The sequence below is a fragment of the Vulpes vulpes genome, chromosome 3 (assembly GCF_048418805.1).
Source record: "Vulpes vulpes isolate BD-2025 chromosome 3, VulVul3, whole genome shotgun sequence".
Lineage (NCBI taxonomy): Eukaryota > Metazoa > Chordata > Mammalia > Carnivora > Canidae > Vulpes > Vulpes vulpes.
In genome coordinates, this window is record NC_132782.1 from 29784688 (window position 1) to 29804594 (window position 19907).

A 19907-nucleotide genomic window follows, 5' to 3' on the forward strand; every position below is an offset into this window, starting at 1 on the left:
CTCTCTGTGTATCTCTCATGAATAAATAAATAAAATCTTTTAAAAAAAAAGGCCAGTTATAAATCATATGTATAATCATACTTTAAATAAGACCTTAGGCAAACAGTATGACCAGGTCTGTTAATCCCACTTTCCTCAATTTCCAAGCTCTGAAGTCTAAGTGATGCTGCAAACACACAGGAGTCCAAGTTTCATTCATTCTTCCAGTGCTGCTGTTAATCAGACGTGTATCACAGCTTATTACCTTTACACCAGCTGACGGTATCGCTGATTTTGTTTCATGTTTGTCAGACCTATGAAAACTTGCATTTCGAGTGAGAATGTGTTTTACACAAGGTAACTCTGAGGAGTAGGGCCCGGTCTGGGGTTCTAGGACTTGAAGCAGATGCTCTCGGAGGCAGGGGAGACGGGGTTTTAGGCTCCTGTCTGCCTTGAGGACACAATACAGTAGAACCTTCCTGTGGGTAGGACACTAGTGAGATGTGCTTTTGTTCTCGTTTTTTTTTTTTTTTAAAGATTGATTGATTGATTGATTTATGATAGAGAGAGAGAGAGAGAGAGGCAGAGACACAGGCAAAGGGAGAAGCAGGCTCCATGCCAGGAGCCCAATGCGGGACTCGATCCCGGGACTCCAGGATCACGCCCTGGGCCAAAGGCAGGCGCCAAACCGCTGAGCCACCCAGGGATCCCCTGTTTTGTTGGTTTTTAAAATGATGAATTAGATTCCAGTGACCTTAAATCACATGACTCTGAAATAATCAGGTCTCTAGGCTTATATTGATTTGTCGGGTTGTATAACCTATACTTAGGATATATTGTAAAATTCTTTAATGAGGATCCAGTATCTATCTGATACTGAAATGGGCGACCCTAGGTGACTAAAGGAATTGGATATCTTAGGCCCGTATTGCTTTGTTATTAATATGTAACTACAGCCTGTGTCGTACGTACGGTTTTAATAAACCGTCTTCCTTTTTAGGTTTTGAAAGCCTTGAATTGACTCCTCTTGCTGCAGTATGTGTGAAAATATATTCCGGAGGAAAAGAATTAAAGGTGGATGGTTCTATTCAAGTGTCTCTCCCGCTTCTACATACAAGTGGCGTAAGTGCAGGGGATCACGTACCTGCCTGGACGTTTGATATGGACATAGGTATGTAAGCTACGTGAAAACGTGTTGAATATTTCCCTTTTGAATGTTTGATCTAAGAAATATGTTTCTGTGTTACTGTTAAATTTTTTTTCAGCTTTATTGAGGTGTAATTGGCAACCTTGAATGTTTATCACAGCCTTAAAATTTAAGGGGTCTTATTTAAAATATATTAAAATATGTCATTTATATTTAAATGTTTTATATTCAGTAGAGCATTAAATCAGTAATGCTGCAATTTTAAGTACTTTAAAATGACTAAAGTTGGCCCCGCTTTGATTAATGTAACTGTGGGGAAAATGATATTAATTAGCATTATTTACTCACATTCCCTTCCTTCTTTTCTTTCTTTCTTTTTTTTTTTTTAAAGCTCTATGCTGGACATGGGGCTTAAACTCACAATCCTGAGATCAAGAGTTAAGTGCTCTACTCACTAAGCCAGACAGCCCCCCTTCCCCTCCCTCCATGCCTTTTTAAACATCCCTCAGGATCTTTTTTTTTTTAAAATAAATTTATTTTTTATTGGCGTTCAATTTGCCAATGTACAGAATAACACCCAGTGCTCATAATCCCTCAGGCTCTTGATAGGCAACATGAACTTGTATCTACAAGGTTGGTTAAGGCAATCCGAGAAACGTATGTTAATTTCATGAAAATAAATAACATCATGTTATTAAGATACAGAGTGGTTATTTAAAAAAAAAAAAATAAAAACCAAAACAAAAAACCCAGATACCGTTATTGATCCCTGAGTTGTTTAGCCTCCTAAGTAGACGTACTTTTTTCCTCCTCTGCTTCTCTTGATATTGTTCTTGTGTCTCTATATAAATAAGATGCGAGTCTTTAAGTTACTCGTAACCCCCTCCAAAAAGGGATATGCTCCATAAATGTTTTGGGTGAGTCAAGATACAGAGCCCAGACAGTCTCACAGGACTTGATTCCTCTCATCTGTTTCCTCCGTGTTAGTACCTTTCTGGGATAGGATTTGCCTTCAGAGAGGCAAGAAGGGTGCAAGTGCTCAGGCTTTTATACCCACCGGGGTTAAAGCCCAGTGGAAAGGAAGATCCTTTCCTAGTAGCGATTACACAAACTCTTGGATTAACTGCAGTTTTAGAATGGAGTTTTCATGCCCATCTCAGAACCAGCCATTGTGTTCTGCAAACAGAATGTACAGATTCATTAAAAAAAAAAAAAAAAAGAATAAAAGGTACAGATTTGTTTTCAGGAGGTTGTGTGTTGGAGCCCCACACTAATGTGGATTGAAAATAGGGAGCCCGTCAACCTTTAAAGGAGATTTGGAATGAGATTTCACTAATTAGAAGGGTAGTCAGAAAAAAAAAAACAAAACCAAAACCAAAAAAAAAAAAATCCAAATAAATGTTCGCTATAAAAAGTGAATAATAATATACACACGTTTTTAAGAGCGAGTGGAAACTATATGAGTAAAAAAGATAGTTGTAGGGGAAAAAGTCTCCTCTCCGTGCAATTCTGCACTCAGTACTTCACTGCCGGTCACCAAATGCAAGGCGTGTTTTTCTCACACCGAGCAGTTCTCCAAGAGCTCGGTGCCCTAAAATTCTATTCCATTTACATACTATCTACCTGGGATTAGCATCAGATCCCACACGTTAAGGACTCAGTCCCACAAGATTGTCGCCTACCCCCCACCTCCGAGGCCAATTGCAAGTCTAGTTTGTCACCCATGCTTCTGACCAACTGGCTAGAAATTGGAGGTCCCCATGACCGTCTCCTGAACTTTGATATTTGCTAGACCAGCTCACAGGAAAACAATTTACTTACTAGATTATCAGTTTATTATTAAAGGATATAAGAGGATATCCTCTCCTCTGGGTGCATCACCCTCCCATCACCTCCACGTGTTGACTAACTCTGCTTTCTGAACCCTGTAGTTCAGGGATTTTTATACATATTTTATATATAAAATATATATATTCTATATATTCTATATATTCATTATATAGACACGATCCATCGTCATTGACCATTGGTGATTGAACTTAATCTTCAGCCCATCTCCTCTCTCCGAGAGTGTGTAGGGTGGAGCTGAAAGTGAAAGTTCCAACCCTCTAATCACACGGGGTTTCCCTGGCAACTAGCACCCCCCTCCCTCCCAGGGGACTTTCCAAAAATCACCTGGTTAATATAGACTCAGGTGTGGTTGAAAGTGGCTTGTTAGGAACCACAGGAAGCACCCTTTCATCTTTTATCACAAGGAAACTCCAGTGATTTTAGAAGCTCTGTGCCAGGACTAGGGTCTACGACCACATATAGTATATTATAATCATTAGATTAAAAGCTCTAAGTCCCAGAGTCTAGTCCATTTGCCAGCAGTGTGATTCTGAACAAATCATTTATTTGGGCCTGAGTTTCCTAATTTGCTGAATAAAGGAGTTGTTTTAAAACACTTCAAAGAATATCTGTTTTGAGTTCTGATTTATGATTGTTCATCCTGACAAAGGCCTTTGTCTCTAATGTACCTTCCAGTAACAAGTTTTTTGCATTCATCTATCAGATATAGGTAATGCTGAATTTTAATGTGACTGTTTAAAAACCAATAAGTTGATCCATTTCCATCAAGTTTGTCTTCCTTATTAAAAACACTGTTTTACACGTTGTAGATTTACTGTGCATTGATAAACCAGTGTACGAATATACACTGAACTTCTAAAAAGCTTTGTCATGCTGAACTTTATGAAAGATCTGGGTTTTACTGAATTCTTTTCCCTATGGATAGCATTTTATTAGATCAGATAGCATATAATTTATTTTTTTAATTTTTGTTTTTTTTAGGTAGGCTCCACCCTGGGCCAATGCAGGGCTTGATCTCACAACCCTGAGATCAAGACCTGAGCTGAGATCAAGAGTTGGACACTTAACCGACCCAGACACCCAAGCACCCCAGATCAGATCGCATCTTTAAAAATATTCTTAAAAAAATAAAAATAAAAAAAATAAAAATATTCTTAAGAATCTGGTTCTAGTAATAGACCGGAAGAGTACTTATTAAAGAATTAATGAGACCGTAAAGCAAACATTATGCGTTTAATCAGAATTCCAGGACAGGTGACAAATAACCACTTACTCATAAATTTGGATTTCACTATTCACATCCTTACGACTTATCCCAATATGCCCAATTTAAACATTATTTGGAGCATCATGATTTCCCCAAATATGTGTCCTTTCTTAGTTTATTTATAATGACTTTATTTCCTTTAGTCATAACAAACATTCAAACCATTCTATTGTAGATATTATAATATGCACTATATGTATATTTTGAAGATTTTGCTTATTTATTTAGAGAGAGAGAACACGTGTGAACATGGGGGAGAGGTAGGAGAGGGAGAGAGAGAGAAGCTCAAGCACACTCCACGCCGAGCGCAGAGCCTGACGTGGGGATCTGTCTTACAACCCTGAGATCATACCCTGAGCCAAAGCCAAGAGTCGGATGCTCAACGAACTGAGCCGCCCAGGTGCCCCAATATGCACTGTATTATGATATAATATATAATGTATATTATCCCATGATAATGTATTTTCAGAGTTTTCATGATTTTTGGAAGAGTCCTACAAAGTATTCTATACATAACGTCAGCAAACTCCTATCTATCAGCGCTAAAGATATATAATCTAACTGATTGGTATTTTTTACTTGCCATTTTAGGTGCTTGGGTGAATCATGGCCGGGGAACAGTCAAGGCATATAATAATCACTTAATTTGGACGTACGATGCACCACATTTGGGTTATTGGATAGCAGCTCCACTTCCAGGAACTAGAGGTATTGTAAAGATGAAACAAAAGTAATTTGAAAAAAAAAAAAAATCCACATAGTCAAACTGGAATTGATATCACCAGGTCTTGATTTCATTCTAAACATTGCCGCTTACCAACCGGATAATGCTAGGAAAAGCTTCTAGTCTCTTGATCTCAGCTTTAGGAAAAGATTAAGCTCAGTGAACTCTAAGGTCCTTTATACCTATGATGTCTGATGAATCTGTAAAGTATAGATTTTTGTTCAAGTCAAATGTCTTAACTTTCCAAGGATTCAACCCACATCAGTTAGAGCCTTGGGTTGCGAGCAACAGGAACAGATCTTGGATAATTACATGAAATGTATTAGGATATAGAGAGTTCATAGGATCCCAAGGAAGGCTGAAGAACTAGATTCTAAAAGGCAGGGGTCCTAGGGAACCAAGGCAGCAGGCCTCCTTGACTGTCTTTGCAAGATTGCTGCTGTGCATGTGGCTGACTACATTTTGCGATCTTTTCCTCACACTGTTCCCTTGTTTTAGGGATGAGGAATTAGGTTGGCCTAGACATGGGTCTTGAGCTCTCCCCTGGGGTAGGGGCTGTTGAAAAATAGTGATCCTGTACTGTTTTTAAGATAGGACATGTGATACCCCAAGTGAAGGTTGGCCTGACATCAGAACTGAAGGTGGGCGAAGACTAAGACTTGTCCACTGGCAATGATCTGTTCATATTCTAGGACAAATGAATATTTTATTTTTCCTGGATTTAACACGCTGTCAGGTTATCTATAGGATTTGTCGTAAGGAAATCACACTTGCATCTTGAGTCGTATAAACCTCTCAAACTCCCAAAATACTTGGATGTCGCGTGCTGTAAGGTCTTCTAACCTGTGCTGGTGCGGACTGGTGACGGCATGGGCCTGCTACCGCTTGACGGGCCTTTTGGGCGCTCGAAGGCATCATCTGAGTTGCTTCTTGGCTTTCCCTGTTGCCGGCTTTGCTAAACCCACTTTGCAGCCTTCGGCATCTTCTTGCTCTTTTATCTCATTTTCCTTTTCTCCTTTAACCTGTGAGTTGGTTTATTTATCAAAACAAAACAAAGCAAAACCTTCACTTTAGTGAAGTGTTGGGGGAGCGTGAGGGTTGAATGTGTGTGTCGTTCCTACATCTTTTTTTTTTTTAAAGATGTTTTATTTATTTATTCATGAGAATACACAGATGAAGAGAGAGAGAGAGAGAGAGGCAGAGACACAGGCAGAGGGAATAGCAGGCTCCATGCCTGGAGCCCGACGTGGGACTTGATCCTGGGACCCCAGGATCACACCCTGGGCTGAAGGCGGTGCTAAACTACTGAGCCCCCCGGGCCGCCCAGTTCCTACAACTTTCATCACATGTCAAGAGATTTCCTTTGGTTTATTGAGGGTCTTGGCTCCTGGCTGAGAGGCAGCTGCACCCTGGCTGTTTTGTGCTGGTCGGGGACAGCCCCCTGCACCCCCTGCACCCCCTGCACCCCCTGACCTAGGATGTGGGTGACGTTTTACATACGTTCATTCGTTCCTCTGCAGCGTTCTAGCCTCTAACTGTATGGCTGCCTGTTAATAATTTGAAGGGTCTCAGTTCTTTCTGAAAATGTCTTTTTTAATAGTTTCTTTTCTTTTTCATTTTATTTTGGCAACCTCTGAATTTTAAACCATACCAGGTAACGAGATGTTTTCTTATTTCAGTGAAACCAAAATTTAGTATTCTTTTTTTTTAATTTTTATTTATTTATGATAGTCACAGAGAGAGAGAGGCAGAGACACAGGCAGAGGGAGAAGCAGGCTCCATGCACCGGGAGCCCAATGTGGGACTCGATTCCGGGTCTCCAGGATCGCGCCCTGGGCCAAAGGCAGGGGCCAAACCGCTGCGCCACCCAGGGATCCCCAAAATTTAGTATTCTGATAGAAGAAACATGAGCCCTTAACCATTATGACCAAGGATCATAACAGGGATGTTGTCCCGGTTTTTGTCTGAACTTTGTGCTTATGAGATTATTTATTCAGAAACCAGAGGGTGGTTACTTTTGTTCTTCATGATGCAAAATATCCTGCAGTCGTGCCAGCTGTCTGTCCTTATTTCATTCTAGATTTGCAACTGTAATGAAATATTGATGAATAAGAGCAATTAATATTTAATACTTCAACTAAATCCAAGTGATGTCACTTCTAATAAAATAACCTAAGGAACATTTGCATTTCATATATATATATAATTTATATGTATACATACATAAATTACATTAAAGTTAAATTACATATAATTACATTATTACATATTACATATATTGTAAATGTATTACATATAATAGTATTACATGTACTATTGCATATACATATACTGTAATAGTATTACATATAATGTAATTACATATAATTACATTTTATCAAATTACATGTAATTACATTATATATATATATATATAAATTACATTAAAGTTCTTATATATATAAATATACCTGAAACCAATTTATAAAAGATGACTATGAATCATAAAAGCTAAATAATTTTCTAAAGCAGGTGGAAGTTTTGTGTTAGCTTATACGTCAGAAGAGCTTTTGTGTGAATCAGAGTACTAAACTCCAAGTGTGGGATTCCCATTTAGTGTGAATTAAGTAGCTTCTGGTGATGCTTTTGAAAAATCCACCTGCAAGTGCATCACGGTCAGATGAACATTATACTAGAAATATAGGTAGCTTTATTGCAGCTCTGGCTTTGCCAGTAAATATCTGGCTGAGCTTGAAAACAGGTACTTACCCATCTTAATATTAGTTTTCTTATTTCTAAGTTGAGGAGTTGCGTATGATGATCTCTAATATCCCCCTCTCCCCCAATTTTAGATTGTGAGTAAAATCACATTTTTGTAAAATCAAAATTGGTCCTCTGATGGACTAGTGTCTGTTGTGCTAGAGCTACTTTACTTAAAATTCGGTTGATAATATACTAAATCTGTTTTTTAAAAATTTATCTTGAACAGAATTCCAGAATTCCTTGGAAAATAAGTAGAAGAAATTAAAATCAAGTAGTTTTTCATAGATGGCTATAGTAGAGTTTAATAAACAGGTACTTGAGATTGTTTTTAAATACACATTTTCAAATATATTTAAGTGGAAATATAATTCTCTGCCTTTCTCTTTTTAGGCACGCACGTGCATGCACACACACACAGATGCGTACTTTTTGCTATTGTCATACATATGAAATTTGGGGGGAAACCCAACAGTATCAGCATCACATTTCCAAAAGAGTGTTCCATGGGAATCCTGTGCGGTGAAAAACTGTTAGCGTCACTCTGTCGGGGAAGCATATGTTCATGTGCCCTTAGGAGAAGTTGAGTTTCACCCAGTTATTCTCAAACTTCACTCCGATGCAGCTCTGGATCCTGAGTAAGGATCTGCAGATAGAACGGTTCCCCTTTTTCTTTTCTCTTTGAAGGAATGCCCTGTTGCTCAGCGCGGCCCCTGGTTGTCCATCAGACACGATGAGCCCTTTGTTACCACTTCCCGGCTGTGTAGGAAAGTGTGGCCCGTTCTTGCATGACCTTCCAGTTTCATTCAGCAGCAGTGGTGTTCCTACAGCGGACACCTTCCGACTGCTTCTCATGTGCTGAGCACCTGTGCTACCTTTTCAATCCTTGCAACAACCCCCATAGGTGAGACCTGACAGGAACCGAGACACCATTTGCCCAAGAAAAAAAAAAAAGGAGAAAGTTACAGAGAAATAAATGGTGATGTTGGGGTTTGGGTGCTTCTCTAGAGGAAGGGCTTGCTCTACACTCACGGGAAGTCCCAGGGACATTTCCTAAAGGCTCCTCAAGGCGCTAAAGGGTCACGTGGGGTGGGGCCGGGGGATCTGAAGGCTAAGGTAGCAGCACGTACCTGCTTCCCCTCCGTCGGTAGTATTTTCCTCCTTCCTCCCCACATCAGGCTTTATACATGAAGTCTCCTGCATGGAGGGGGGGGGTGGCTTTCTGTTCCTCCCCAGAGGGGGATGAAGGTGGGAGAAAGGTATAAATTTAAAGAAAATTAAACTTTACTATTAAGTTTCTCTTAAAAAGGAAGAGTGAGCCTAGGATTCTGGCTCCAGAGTTTGTTGCATAACCAAACACTGCTTCTCCCAAACCCGTACGACTCCCATTAGGACTTTATTTTTATCAAATTAGATGATGCAAAAGCTAAAGGATCTGAAGACCTTGTGATCCTCAGTCTTTCCTGGTGTCCCTGGTGAAGCTGAAAAGCCTCATTCTGGACATTTCTCACAGCAGAGGTTGCTGTAAAACCAGTTGTCTCCTCGTTCTCGCCACCTTATCATCCTGAGCACGTCCGAGGCTCGGGCTGAGAACCATCGGTAGCCTTGTGGTACACGGGGGCCGTCTTAGTGACGCTAAAACTGGCTGCCTGCTCATTAGTTGCCTTTATTTACGTGCAGAATCTTGAATAGCCTGCAGCTGATCGCCCCAGTGCACTAACCTGCCTTTACTGCGGTTCGGCTGACGACGGCCCAGTGTGTATCCGAATTCTCACACGGGAAGGTAGACGGTCCTTTGTGCCTCCATGTGGCATCTTCTCCATCTGCAGGCCAGGCTGAAGGAAGAGCCAACCCCGAATCCTTCAAGTCCCCCACATTTGGATTCTTTCTTTCTTACCTACTTACCTTGGCAAATTGTTTTGAATGTATCTTTAAACATCTCTTTAGGGGCTCCCGGATGGCTCGGTTGGTTAAGTGTCTGCTTTCAGCTCCGGGCATGATCTTGGGGTCCTGGGATCGAGCCCCAGGTCAGACTTTTTGCTCAGCGGGGAGTCTGCTTCTCCCTCTCCCTTTTGCGCTCTCTCTCTGTCTGTCTGTCTCTCTCTCAAATAAAATCTTTAAAAATAACTTATTTTTAAATTGCATATAGCTGGGATGGCTGGGTAGCCCAGGGTTTAGCTCCTGCCTTCAGCCCAGGGCGTGACCTTGGAGACCCAGGATTGAGTCCCACGTCCGGCTCCCTGCATGGGGCCTGCTTCTCCCTCAGCTTGTGTCTCTGCCCCTCTCTCTGTCTCTCTCTCAATCTCTCTCTCTCTGTGTCTCTCATGAATAAATAAATAAAATCTTTAAAAAAAATAATGAATTGCACATAGCTAATGAATCGACCCTCCCTACTAACATTCTATTCTAAAACCTCTTTGCACAGAAATATTTTCTCCTACTTTATTCCGCCAGATATTTTGCTACCGTACAACTTGGGTCAGTTTTGCTGCCTCTTGAAGCAAATTCCCTCACTGTCTGGCCTGGAAGCCAATGTCAAGACTGTTGGGCTTGGCCTGGTTTTGTGCATCATTTGTTCTCCTTCCAGAACGTATAGGCTGAAGGAAGAGCAGCACTTTGGGATACAGTGTCCATAATAAGAGGATCTCAGCAAGATGGCAGGGCCGTGTCATGCAGGCTCGGTTAAGGTGCTCACATTTCATTGAACACAAGTCAACTGATGAAGCCCAAAATGTAGGGAACAGACGTTCCACCCACAGGGAAGCCCGCCATTGGGATGGGAACCACCAAACACAACTGCGTACACGTACGCCTTTCCCAGAATAGGACCTGGTTGAAAATTTGATCTAAAATAATGTATTTTCTCCATTTGTTTATATTGAACCATTTAGGTTCAGGTATAAATGGAGACTCAAGGGACATAACTGCCTACCACACGGTGTTTCTCACAGCCATATTAGGAGGAACAATCGTCATTGTCATTGGATTCTTTGCTGTACTTCTTTGTTATTGCAGGTAAGAAAAATACTAATATGTATAAACACAGAAAACTATGCAATTACAGCATCATGTCTGTGTGTTCTGGGAATCACAAGGTCTATGAAAGTCAGTACTCGGATCTTTTCAATATGTAGATTGAAATAAAAGTGGATAGACTCCACGGTGGCATTGCCTATATACACACGTATCTTGAGATTCTTAAAAAAAAAAAAAGAATCTTCTAGATAATAAGTTTTAAACACTTTTTGCCACCTCTTCTACTCTAGGGATAAGTGTGCTACTCCGCAGAAAAGAGAAAGAAATATCACTAAGCTCGAAGTACTCAAGAGAGACCAGACAACTTCAACAACACACATAAATCACATCAGTTCGGTCAAAGTCGCGTTAAAAGCCGAGGACAAGTCGCAGTTATTTAATGCCAAAAACTCCTCCTATAGCCCTCAGAAAAAGGAGCCATCGAAGGCAGAAGCGGAAGACAGAGTTTCCATGGTAAAGACTCGGGACAATTTTAAGATCTACAACGAGGATGTTTCATTTCTCTCCGCCAATCCAAACAGTTACTCGAGGAGCCCAGCACAGTCTTTGGAGCCCAGCGTGGGGTGCAAACAGCCGAGACCTGTTAAGAGCCATCTGGCTTCGTCTCTAGGTGAGGCTCAAGAGGAGAAGCGGTATCTCACAGGTACGGAAGAGGGATATGGACATTCCCACATCCCCGAACAGCTTATGCACATCTACAGCCAGCCCATTGCCATCCTTCAAACGTCGGACCTTTTCGCCACCCCCGAGCAGTTACCTACGGCCAAGTCGGCCACTTTGCCACGAAAGGGACAGCTGGTCTATGGCCAGTTGATGGAACCGGTCAGTAGGGAGAGTTTCACACAGACGTTACCCAAAATGCCGGTGCATTCTCATGCACAGCCCCCGGACGCCAGGGAAGAGAACATCCCCCTGGAAGGGCAGCAGAGCTTGCCGTCCCAGACTTCCGATTGGAGCCGGTATTCCAGCAGCTTACTCGAGTCTGTCTCTGTCCCCGGAACGCTGAACGAGGCTGTCGTGATGACTCCCTTCTCATCAGAGCTGCAGGGGATCTCGGAGCAGACCCTCCTGGAGCTGTCCAGGGGGAAGCCGTCCCCGCATCCCAGAGCGTGGTTTGTGTCTCTCGATGGAAAACCGGTCGCACAAGTGAGACATTCCTTTATAGACCTGAAAAAGGGCAAGAGAGCCCAGAGCAACGACACGAGTTTGGACTCTGGGGTGGACATGAATGAGCACCACTCAAGCAGAAAGCTCGAGAGGGAGAAGACTTTCATCAAGAGCGTGCATCAGCCTAAGATCCTTTACTTAGAAGATTTAGACCTGAGCAGTAGTGAGAGTGGGACGACCGTGTGTTCCCCCGAGGACCCAGCGTTAAGGCACCTGCTGGATGCAGGGAGCGGAGCCATCCTGGAACACCCCGGCGAGGAGTCTCCGGGAAGGAGAAGCACCGTCGAAGACCTTGAGGCCAGTATATCCCCCACCAGAAGAAGGGGCAGAGCGGCACTAGCCAAAAGAGACAGCAAGACTAATATCTGGAAGAGGCGAGAGGAACGCCCGCTGATTCCCATAAATTAGCCCGTCGCGAGGGTGGCCGTGTCCCTGCCGCCTCGCTTGGTCTCGCTTCCTGCACGTTGCTGGGTGAGCCTCCGAGGACGTGGAGGCCGAGCCATCCCGTGGGCCCCGGACACGTCTCAAGGGGAGTAAATAGTAAACCGGCAGTTCACTGATGACAGACGAAGATACCAAGGGATGCTTTTCTGGCCTGTTCGTTTATTTTTGCGGGGTGAATTGGAAGGATCCAGGAGTTCAAAATGTAAAATAGTTTCAAGACGTTAGTTCTCTGAAGATGTTGCTTACGTAGCCAACGTAGCCCTCTCTTAAGAATAACCGTGAAGTGTGTACTCCCAAGGCGGCCTCTGCCTCGATGATGCCCCCGCGGACCCTTCGGGACCGCAGCTGCGCTCCGGGCAGCGTCGCCGTGAAACGCTGCCCCGCGTGCTCCTCTGCCTGCAGGTGGAAGTAACCACACGTGTTTTGAACTGACGTTGCCCTAGAATGTAAAGGCCAACCACGATTCCCTTCTTTGTGTGAGCAGCATGTGTGTCACCCCCCAGACGAATCTTAACTCCTGCAAGATGGGCAAGAAGCAACTCGGTTGTCAGAGAGGTTGTCAGAGAGGTTCTCAGAACCAGCTCTTTGGTTGTTTGGGATGTGACTTCACAGAATAAATGATAAGGGGTTAACTTGTTACTTATAAGTCATCCTGAATTTTCTATTTTTCCCTGCTTCTATAGTGAAATGAGCTTAGCCGTCAAGGAAAACTTTTATCAATCTGAAAAAAACAAAAAAACAAAAAAACAATCAAACACCGTATCTTGAATTTTGAATTTAACAGTCACTGGTACGTGTAGGGCTAAAATTAGCTTTAAGATAGTTTTTTCTATTCCTCCCCCCACCCCCAGTTCATTTGTTTAAAGACTTTTAAACTTCATTTAAAAAATTAATACTTTTGTGTTCATTAAGACCTTTCGGTTCATTAACAAAATATGTGAAACTAAAGGAAATAAACATTTATTATTTTTTTTTAATGTCGACAAGCAGGAAAAGAAATTCTATTTCCCTGAGACTCAGAAACACCTTCAGAATATTTGGTATGTATCCAGATGTTTTTCTCTTGACATTCTTAAAAGATGTTTTAGAAAATGTTTCAATTTAATGGAGAAGTAAAAGTCTTTTTTAGGGACGCCCAGGTGGCTCAGCGGTTGAGCATCTGCCTTCGGCCCAGGGAGTGATCCTGGAGTCCCGGGATCGAGTCCCGCGTCGGGCTCCCGGTGCATGGAGCCTGCTTCTCCCTCTGCCTGTGTCTCTGCCTCTCTGTCTCTCTCCCGCCCTGCATCTCTCATGAATAAATGAATAAAATCTTTTAAAAAAAGTCTTTTTAAAATCACTTTTAGCATTTGCAAATTTCTTTCTAGTTTTAGAAGTAATGTATTCATGTCCTTTTCATCATAGCAAAGGATTCAGAATGAACACACTCAACAGCTGTTTTTAATTATAATTGTCTTCAACTCTGAGTCATCATTCATATGTCCTAAAAATAAGGCTCTTTGTTAATTAAAATCAACTCATCCCATTTTTCTTAAAATGTCCATGAAGGCAAAAATCTGAAGCAGCTTCCCCTTTCCTTTGGGGGGAAAAGTAAAACTAAATGACTTTCTTTCTCATCTTCTTCTATTCAACCTGGGAACCCGTGTTCGTTCAACATAGACAACCAAGGCGCATCAACAAGCTGAGAGAAAACGTCGGTCCTATTAGCATTAGTGAAATTTCACCTGGATAGTCCATGAAAGACAACAGCTTTTTTTCCCCCCCAGGATAGTAGACTTCAGCCAGTTTTTTCCTAGAATTACTTCAGTTTTTCCTATAATAACACCAAACCTGTCAGATCATACTCCTTTCTGTATTAACCCAAAGAACCTAAAAACCTAGGTAAAAGTTTGCCATATTTTACCCAATCCATAGAAGAGAGAAATATTTGGGGTAATACCTAGGTTTAGTTTTTTGAGGAGGAGGTTTCTTATTTGTCCACAGAAAGAGGCATTAAAAGTGGCATACACGACGGTGACTTGGAAAAGGTTACGGAGTTAGTGCTCTGCTGAAGTGCCTTTGATACAGACTTGCTTTATCGGAAGGATATGATAGCATCTTTCTTTAATGTGCGTTTTCTTTCTGTTGGCCAAATTAAGCGGATGTGCAGTTTTTGTTCATTAAAAAATACGGACCTCGCGTTTCATGTTGGAACAATGAATTCTGCATGCAGGTAACGCTTGTGGGTTTTTTTTTTTTTGGATCCAGTTTATATTGATGAATTATGGTGGAATGAAGCTAGAAACTATAGAGTAAAATGTTGTACTTCGATATATTAAGTTTATATTTTCCCCACCTTTAAATAAAACTGTTCCACCTTTTAGCTCGGTAATGGAATACACACGATAGAAGGGTACACCGTTCAACTATGCCACGTACTCATTCTCCTATAAAGGAAACGAGAAGATGTATCCCCAGGGTCTTTGCTAGAGATTTTTTTGGTTTCAGGATAAAATCTTACTTTCTTTTATACGCTGCACATTCTGTTCTCAATGGGGAAGTATCGGCAATTTACCTTTTCTAATGATCAAAAATGTGTAACTTCTCGTTTGTGAGTAGTTCACAAATTTCCTGTTAAAAAGCTGAAGCCATCTACTTTTTCTTAACCCAAGTAATAATAAGCCTACGGTATTCACAACTTTCTTAAATTTTTAAATGGAAAACCAACAGTTTTTTTGCAAATGTAACTCTTGGGAATTTTGATCACAAATTGTTAACATTTGTGGATCCTTTGTATATACTTTGGATATATCTTAAAAGCAAAATTATCCCTCAATTAACTGATGGATTCGTTTACTAAAGCACAGCTATATGTATTTTTGAATACATATTATGATCGTGAGACTTTATAAAATCAATTTTTATGGCATTTATGCAGTTGTATAGGGTTTACGCCCTTTTATAATATGCAGTATACCACGAAGGTCACAAATGTTGAGGAATAAAAGCACTTCTTTGCTTTGGCAATCATTTTCAGATCACTTTCTGTGTTTGGATCCTCTGATATCAATACATACGGAGTTTTAGGAATCCGTGGGTCAAACACTGTCCCTCAAAACTTCCCACAAAGGTGAAGCTCAAAGTTTGTATTCACTTGTAGGGAATGAGTCCTGCGTTCACCCATGTATTGGCACCGTAAAGAATTTGACCATGCTGATTTCCATCTCAGACCCTAAGTTGACGTATTGCCCTCTTGTTTTTAAGTATTTCTATCTTTTGTATTTCAACAGAGGAATCTCACATTTCACTGTATTTATTGCCATTATTACTATATTTACTGCTGAAAACTGTAACAATCTGAAGATTTGTAAAATGTTAAACATAGTTCATTAAAGATAATAAATCTAAAAATGTCCTTGATGCTTTTTTTTTTTTTTTTTACTTATTTTAGAGGGGAGGGAGGGGCATAGAGAGAGGGCGAGACAATCCCAAGCAGACCCCATGCTGAGCATGGAGCCTGATTCCGGTCTTGATTCCATGACCCTGAGAACACAACTCAAGTGGAAACGAAGAGTCGGACATTCAACCAACTCCACCGCCCAGGCATCCCCTTAATATATTCTTTAATTTTGGGTAAACTACAAAAAATTCCTGCCTAAACTGTCATTTAATCTAATAATCAATGATTACTTTTTCCATTATTACACTCCCGGTGGCAAAATAAATATTATTTGCGTACCCTTTGTTTATATAATAAACTTGATTTCTCTTTGTATTTCATATTCTCCAAAGTTCACGATTTTACTGTTAAAAGCTGAGTATAGACAAATTATTTTTCCATTCAATGAAAAGACTTGTTAAGATAATGTGATAGAATGTAAAATAAAATTGCGGTACTCAAAATACCTGCGTGAGAAAATGATACAATATCCTCTCCCCACCTCCACTTAAGGTATTTGGACTTTAAACCTAACACAATATAATCACACAAAGGCTGTTCAACTTAGAGTGCTAGATCTCCTTCAAGAGCCCTTCTGCTCACCTAATTGAACCATACTCAAGTTCAGGCAGTTTGTATTTTGGGCTTTTAGAATACCTCTTATTAATTTACTTTAATTTTATTTATTTTTTAAGTAAGCTCCATGCCCAAGGTGGAACCCAGACACAGGGCTTGAACTCACAACCCTGAGATCAAGACCTGTGCCGAGATCAAGAGTCAGACACAGCCAGTAGAACCACCCACATGCCCATATTTTTTTATTTTCAAGTAATCTCTATACCCAATGTGCGCTTGAACTTAAAACCCTGAGATCAAGAGTTGCATGCTCTACCGACTCAGCCAGCCAAGCGCCCCTAGGATACTTTTTAGAGCCATTGGCTTGGCTGCCGTGTTTTCAGACATTTTGTATAATTTACATAAATTAATATGGTAGTAGAAATATCTGTGGTTAGTTCTAATGGGAATTGGGCCCTGAATGCACTTACAGTGCAGATTATGACCCCAGCACTGTTGTTTGAGATAGACACTCCCATTTGGATCCCTGTAGAATGGAAGCCAGGCTGCGTGGCTACCTCTGTTCCAGGGCCTGGTCTCCCACTCGGATAGCCTAGAGGCTTAACAGAAATAATGTAGTTTCTGGACTCATCCAAGCTCACATGGAACTGATTATAATAGAAAATAGGTTTCATAAATCACGATCAGAGACATGGTTGCCAAACAGATGATGTTCATGAGCCAGTCATCACATTCTCACCGCAGAAGGGAAATTAATAGGGGAAGACTAATAGGTAGGAACTATAGGAAAGATAGTCGGATGGAGCTAGATTTTTAAATGAATTTATCAGAAGCGATTTACTGATCAGCTAATTAAAGACCTTTCCCTCAACTACATGCTGTTGATATAGCACTAGTTAAAACTATACCACAGTGTTGCTTTATCAAGAATTCTCAAAATCACTTTGGCCTTTTTATAGGTAGATTTCTCTAGTACAGTTTCCAGGGAGATAGATTAATTCTATCAGTAAGCTCTCTCTGAATCAACTGTGGGGTTAAATTCTTTTGAGAACTCTTCTATTGTCTTAAATTTGGATTTGTTTGCTCCATCAAAATAAATTATTTCCTTGACTTCTTTTTTTCCTTTATTTTGGGTCTGTGGACTTCTGTCCAACTGGGTTTTTTTTTTTTTTAAATAAAAACATTTTCAGAGTTTGATTAGAAAAAAGTCATCTAGAAATAAACACATTGATTATAATCAATTTAAAATGTGAAATACCAAAAGTTGCAAATGATGGAAAAAAATTTCACTAAAATATATATGGCCGATTTCTTAGGCAGAGAATGGTGATAATTTTCTTTTTAAATTAGATAAACTTAGAGATCACATTTTCAAGTTACCTGGGTTTGTCAAAACTGCAATAACACTTCTTTCCACTTTGTTAGCTATAGTAGATAAATACCTATCTGCTTCTGTTGGGGAAGTTTACAAGTTGAGAAGTATATGATATTTTTTTCCCTTCAGTGACCTCTCCTGATTGAATTTTACATTTCCTAGTTTTCAAACCTATACTCACTTGTAACTAACATATCACAGTCCTGTAGGGACACCCAATTTCCTACATGATTTAGCCTTTTTTTCTGTACTTCAGATTGACTAGAAGTTTCATAATTCATATGTTGACTGATTCTAATCCTTAGAGACCTTATTAAAACACTAGACTAACTGTACACAGTCTGATTCAAAACAAACCAGATAATTACATTCCCAGGAGTCTCTGGGCTTATTCCACTTGAAAAGCTTAAAAACCTTTCTTACATACAATGTTGAAAAGTGTAATTGTGGCTGCTAAACAACGTGGAATAAATAGCTTGGAATAATTTTTATTTTACATAGTTATATATTTTAGTCTAGAAAAATAGGTTTTTGTTTTACATGGAAAGCATTTTTAAAAAGTATATTTATTCAGCTTAAATTTACCCCAATATCCAGATATTTTTGTCCATTAGATACAGAAATGCTTAATTATTAACATGGACTTTAATAGATAATTTATTGTTACTATTTGTTTTCATTTAGGTTTATTACTGATTATTGGGATGAGTGGGGGAGATCAGTCCTTTTCTTTTAGCTATTCTGAATTATAAGGAGCAGTGGGGCATCTAGATTTCTCATGTACCTCCCTTACATGGCTGATGGAAAACTTAAATAAGGTGGTATAGAGGAAAAACACAGGCTAGGCAAATATTATTGTTTTTTGACACTAAATTTGATGAATTTAAATGATAAGGGGTTGCTTTTATGTTTCAACCTTGTTAACCAAATGTATCTCTATTTAAGAACTCATGATCAGCACTGCAAACTAACTGGCATTTGAAGGCTGCCCTTGATAACTGAATTAGTACAGCCATTATTGTTGTGCTTTTTCATTAGGATCACCAGGTTTTGGATAAAAAAAAGAGGACCAGTAAAATTAGGGAGGAAGGGATCCAAGATGGTGGTGTAGGATGACCTTGAACTTACCTCTTCTCAGAAACACAACAAACTTAACAGCTTGTAAGGAAAATTATAGTATACTTTTCCTCTGAAAAGGAGGAACTAGAGAATTAGATGAACAATGTATTTACAACAATTCAATATATTCACAACAAAAGACAAGAGATGCACTAAGAAGAATAAAAGAGGCAAAGACATGACCTTGCTCTGGACCCCACTGCTGACATAGCTACCCCACAACTGGGAAGGATCCCCACAATGTGTAGTTATCTTTTGAGGAGTGAAGGGACTATTTCCCACACTAGGCAACCCAACTCGCTGAGCTGGTATTGGAAGGATGAGACCCCAAAATGTCTGGTATTGAAAATCCAGGCAGGGCACCCCGGGTGGCTCAGCGGTTTAGCGCCACCTTCAGCCCAGGGCGTGATCCTGGAGACCTGGGATCGAGTCCCACGTCAGGTTCCCTGCATGGAGCCTGCTTCTCTCTCTGCCTGTGACTCCGCCTCTCTCTCTCTCTCCTCTCTGTGTATTCTCATGAATAAATAAATAAAATCTTAAAAAAAAAAAAAGAAAATCTAGGCAATAAAAATCAGGAGAATCATAGACCTCTAGGGTACAGAAATCCCACCCTTATAAGGCTTGTACATGAATTCATTTTCCCTGAGATCCAGCCACAAAAGCAACAGATTGAAAAGTATCCAAGCTATAAGCAAGGGAGACCCACTTACTAATTTTAAAACAGCTGCTGGAGAGGCAGGAATCTTCAGGGACTTTATCCAGGGACAGAAGTTCTGGAAGATACCATTTTTACAATCTTGTTCTAACCTGCTGGTGACAGAGCCAAAGGGCATAATTTTTGGTGCTCTCCTCCCTCTAACCTGCTAGCACCAGAGCATGGTCGGCCTACCCTGTGCCCTAAGTGAGCTGGATGAGCATCCTGAGCCCCACCACGCAACACATGGGGATGCCCACGCAATGGCTGGCTCTGGTGACCAAGGGAGATTGTACTTCTGGCCCACATGTGACAGCTTCGGCACAAGACCACTCTTTAAAGGCTAAGAGAGGGTAGCCATATTGCCGAATAGT

General features: G+C 40.6%; 1 protein-coding gene across 1 annotated transcript in view; it reads left to right on the forward strand.

Annotated features, from left to right (window-relative positions):
* Positions 1-15741, forward strand: part of FAM171B (family with sequence similarity 171 member B) — a 62020-nt gene extending 46279 nt beyond the window's left edge. The window contains exons 5-8 of the mRNA XM_072752127.1: positions 980-1150; positions 4836-4952; positions 10599-10722; positions 10974-15741. Coding sequence (XP_072608228.1) covers positions 980-1150; positions 4836-4952; positions 10599-10722; positions 10974-12318 — 1757 coding nt within the window. The 3' untranslated portion in view covers positions 12319-15741. The remainder of the gene's footprint in view (positions 1-979; positions 1151-4835; positions 4953-10598; positions 10723-10973) is intronic.
* The last annotated feature ends 4166 nt before the right edge of the window (positions 15742-19907 follow it).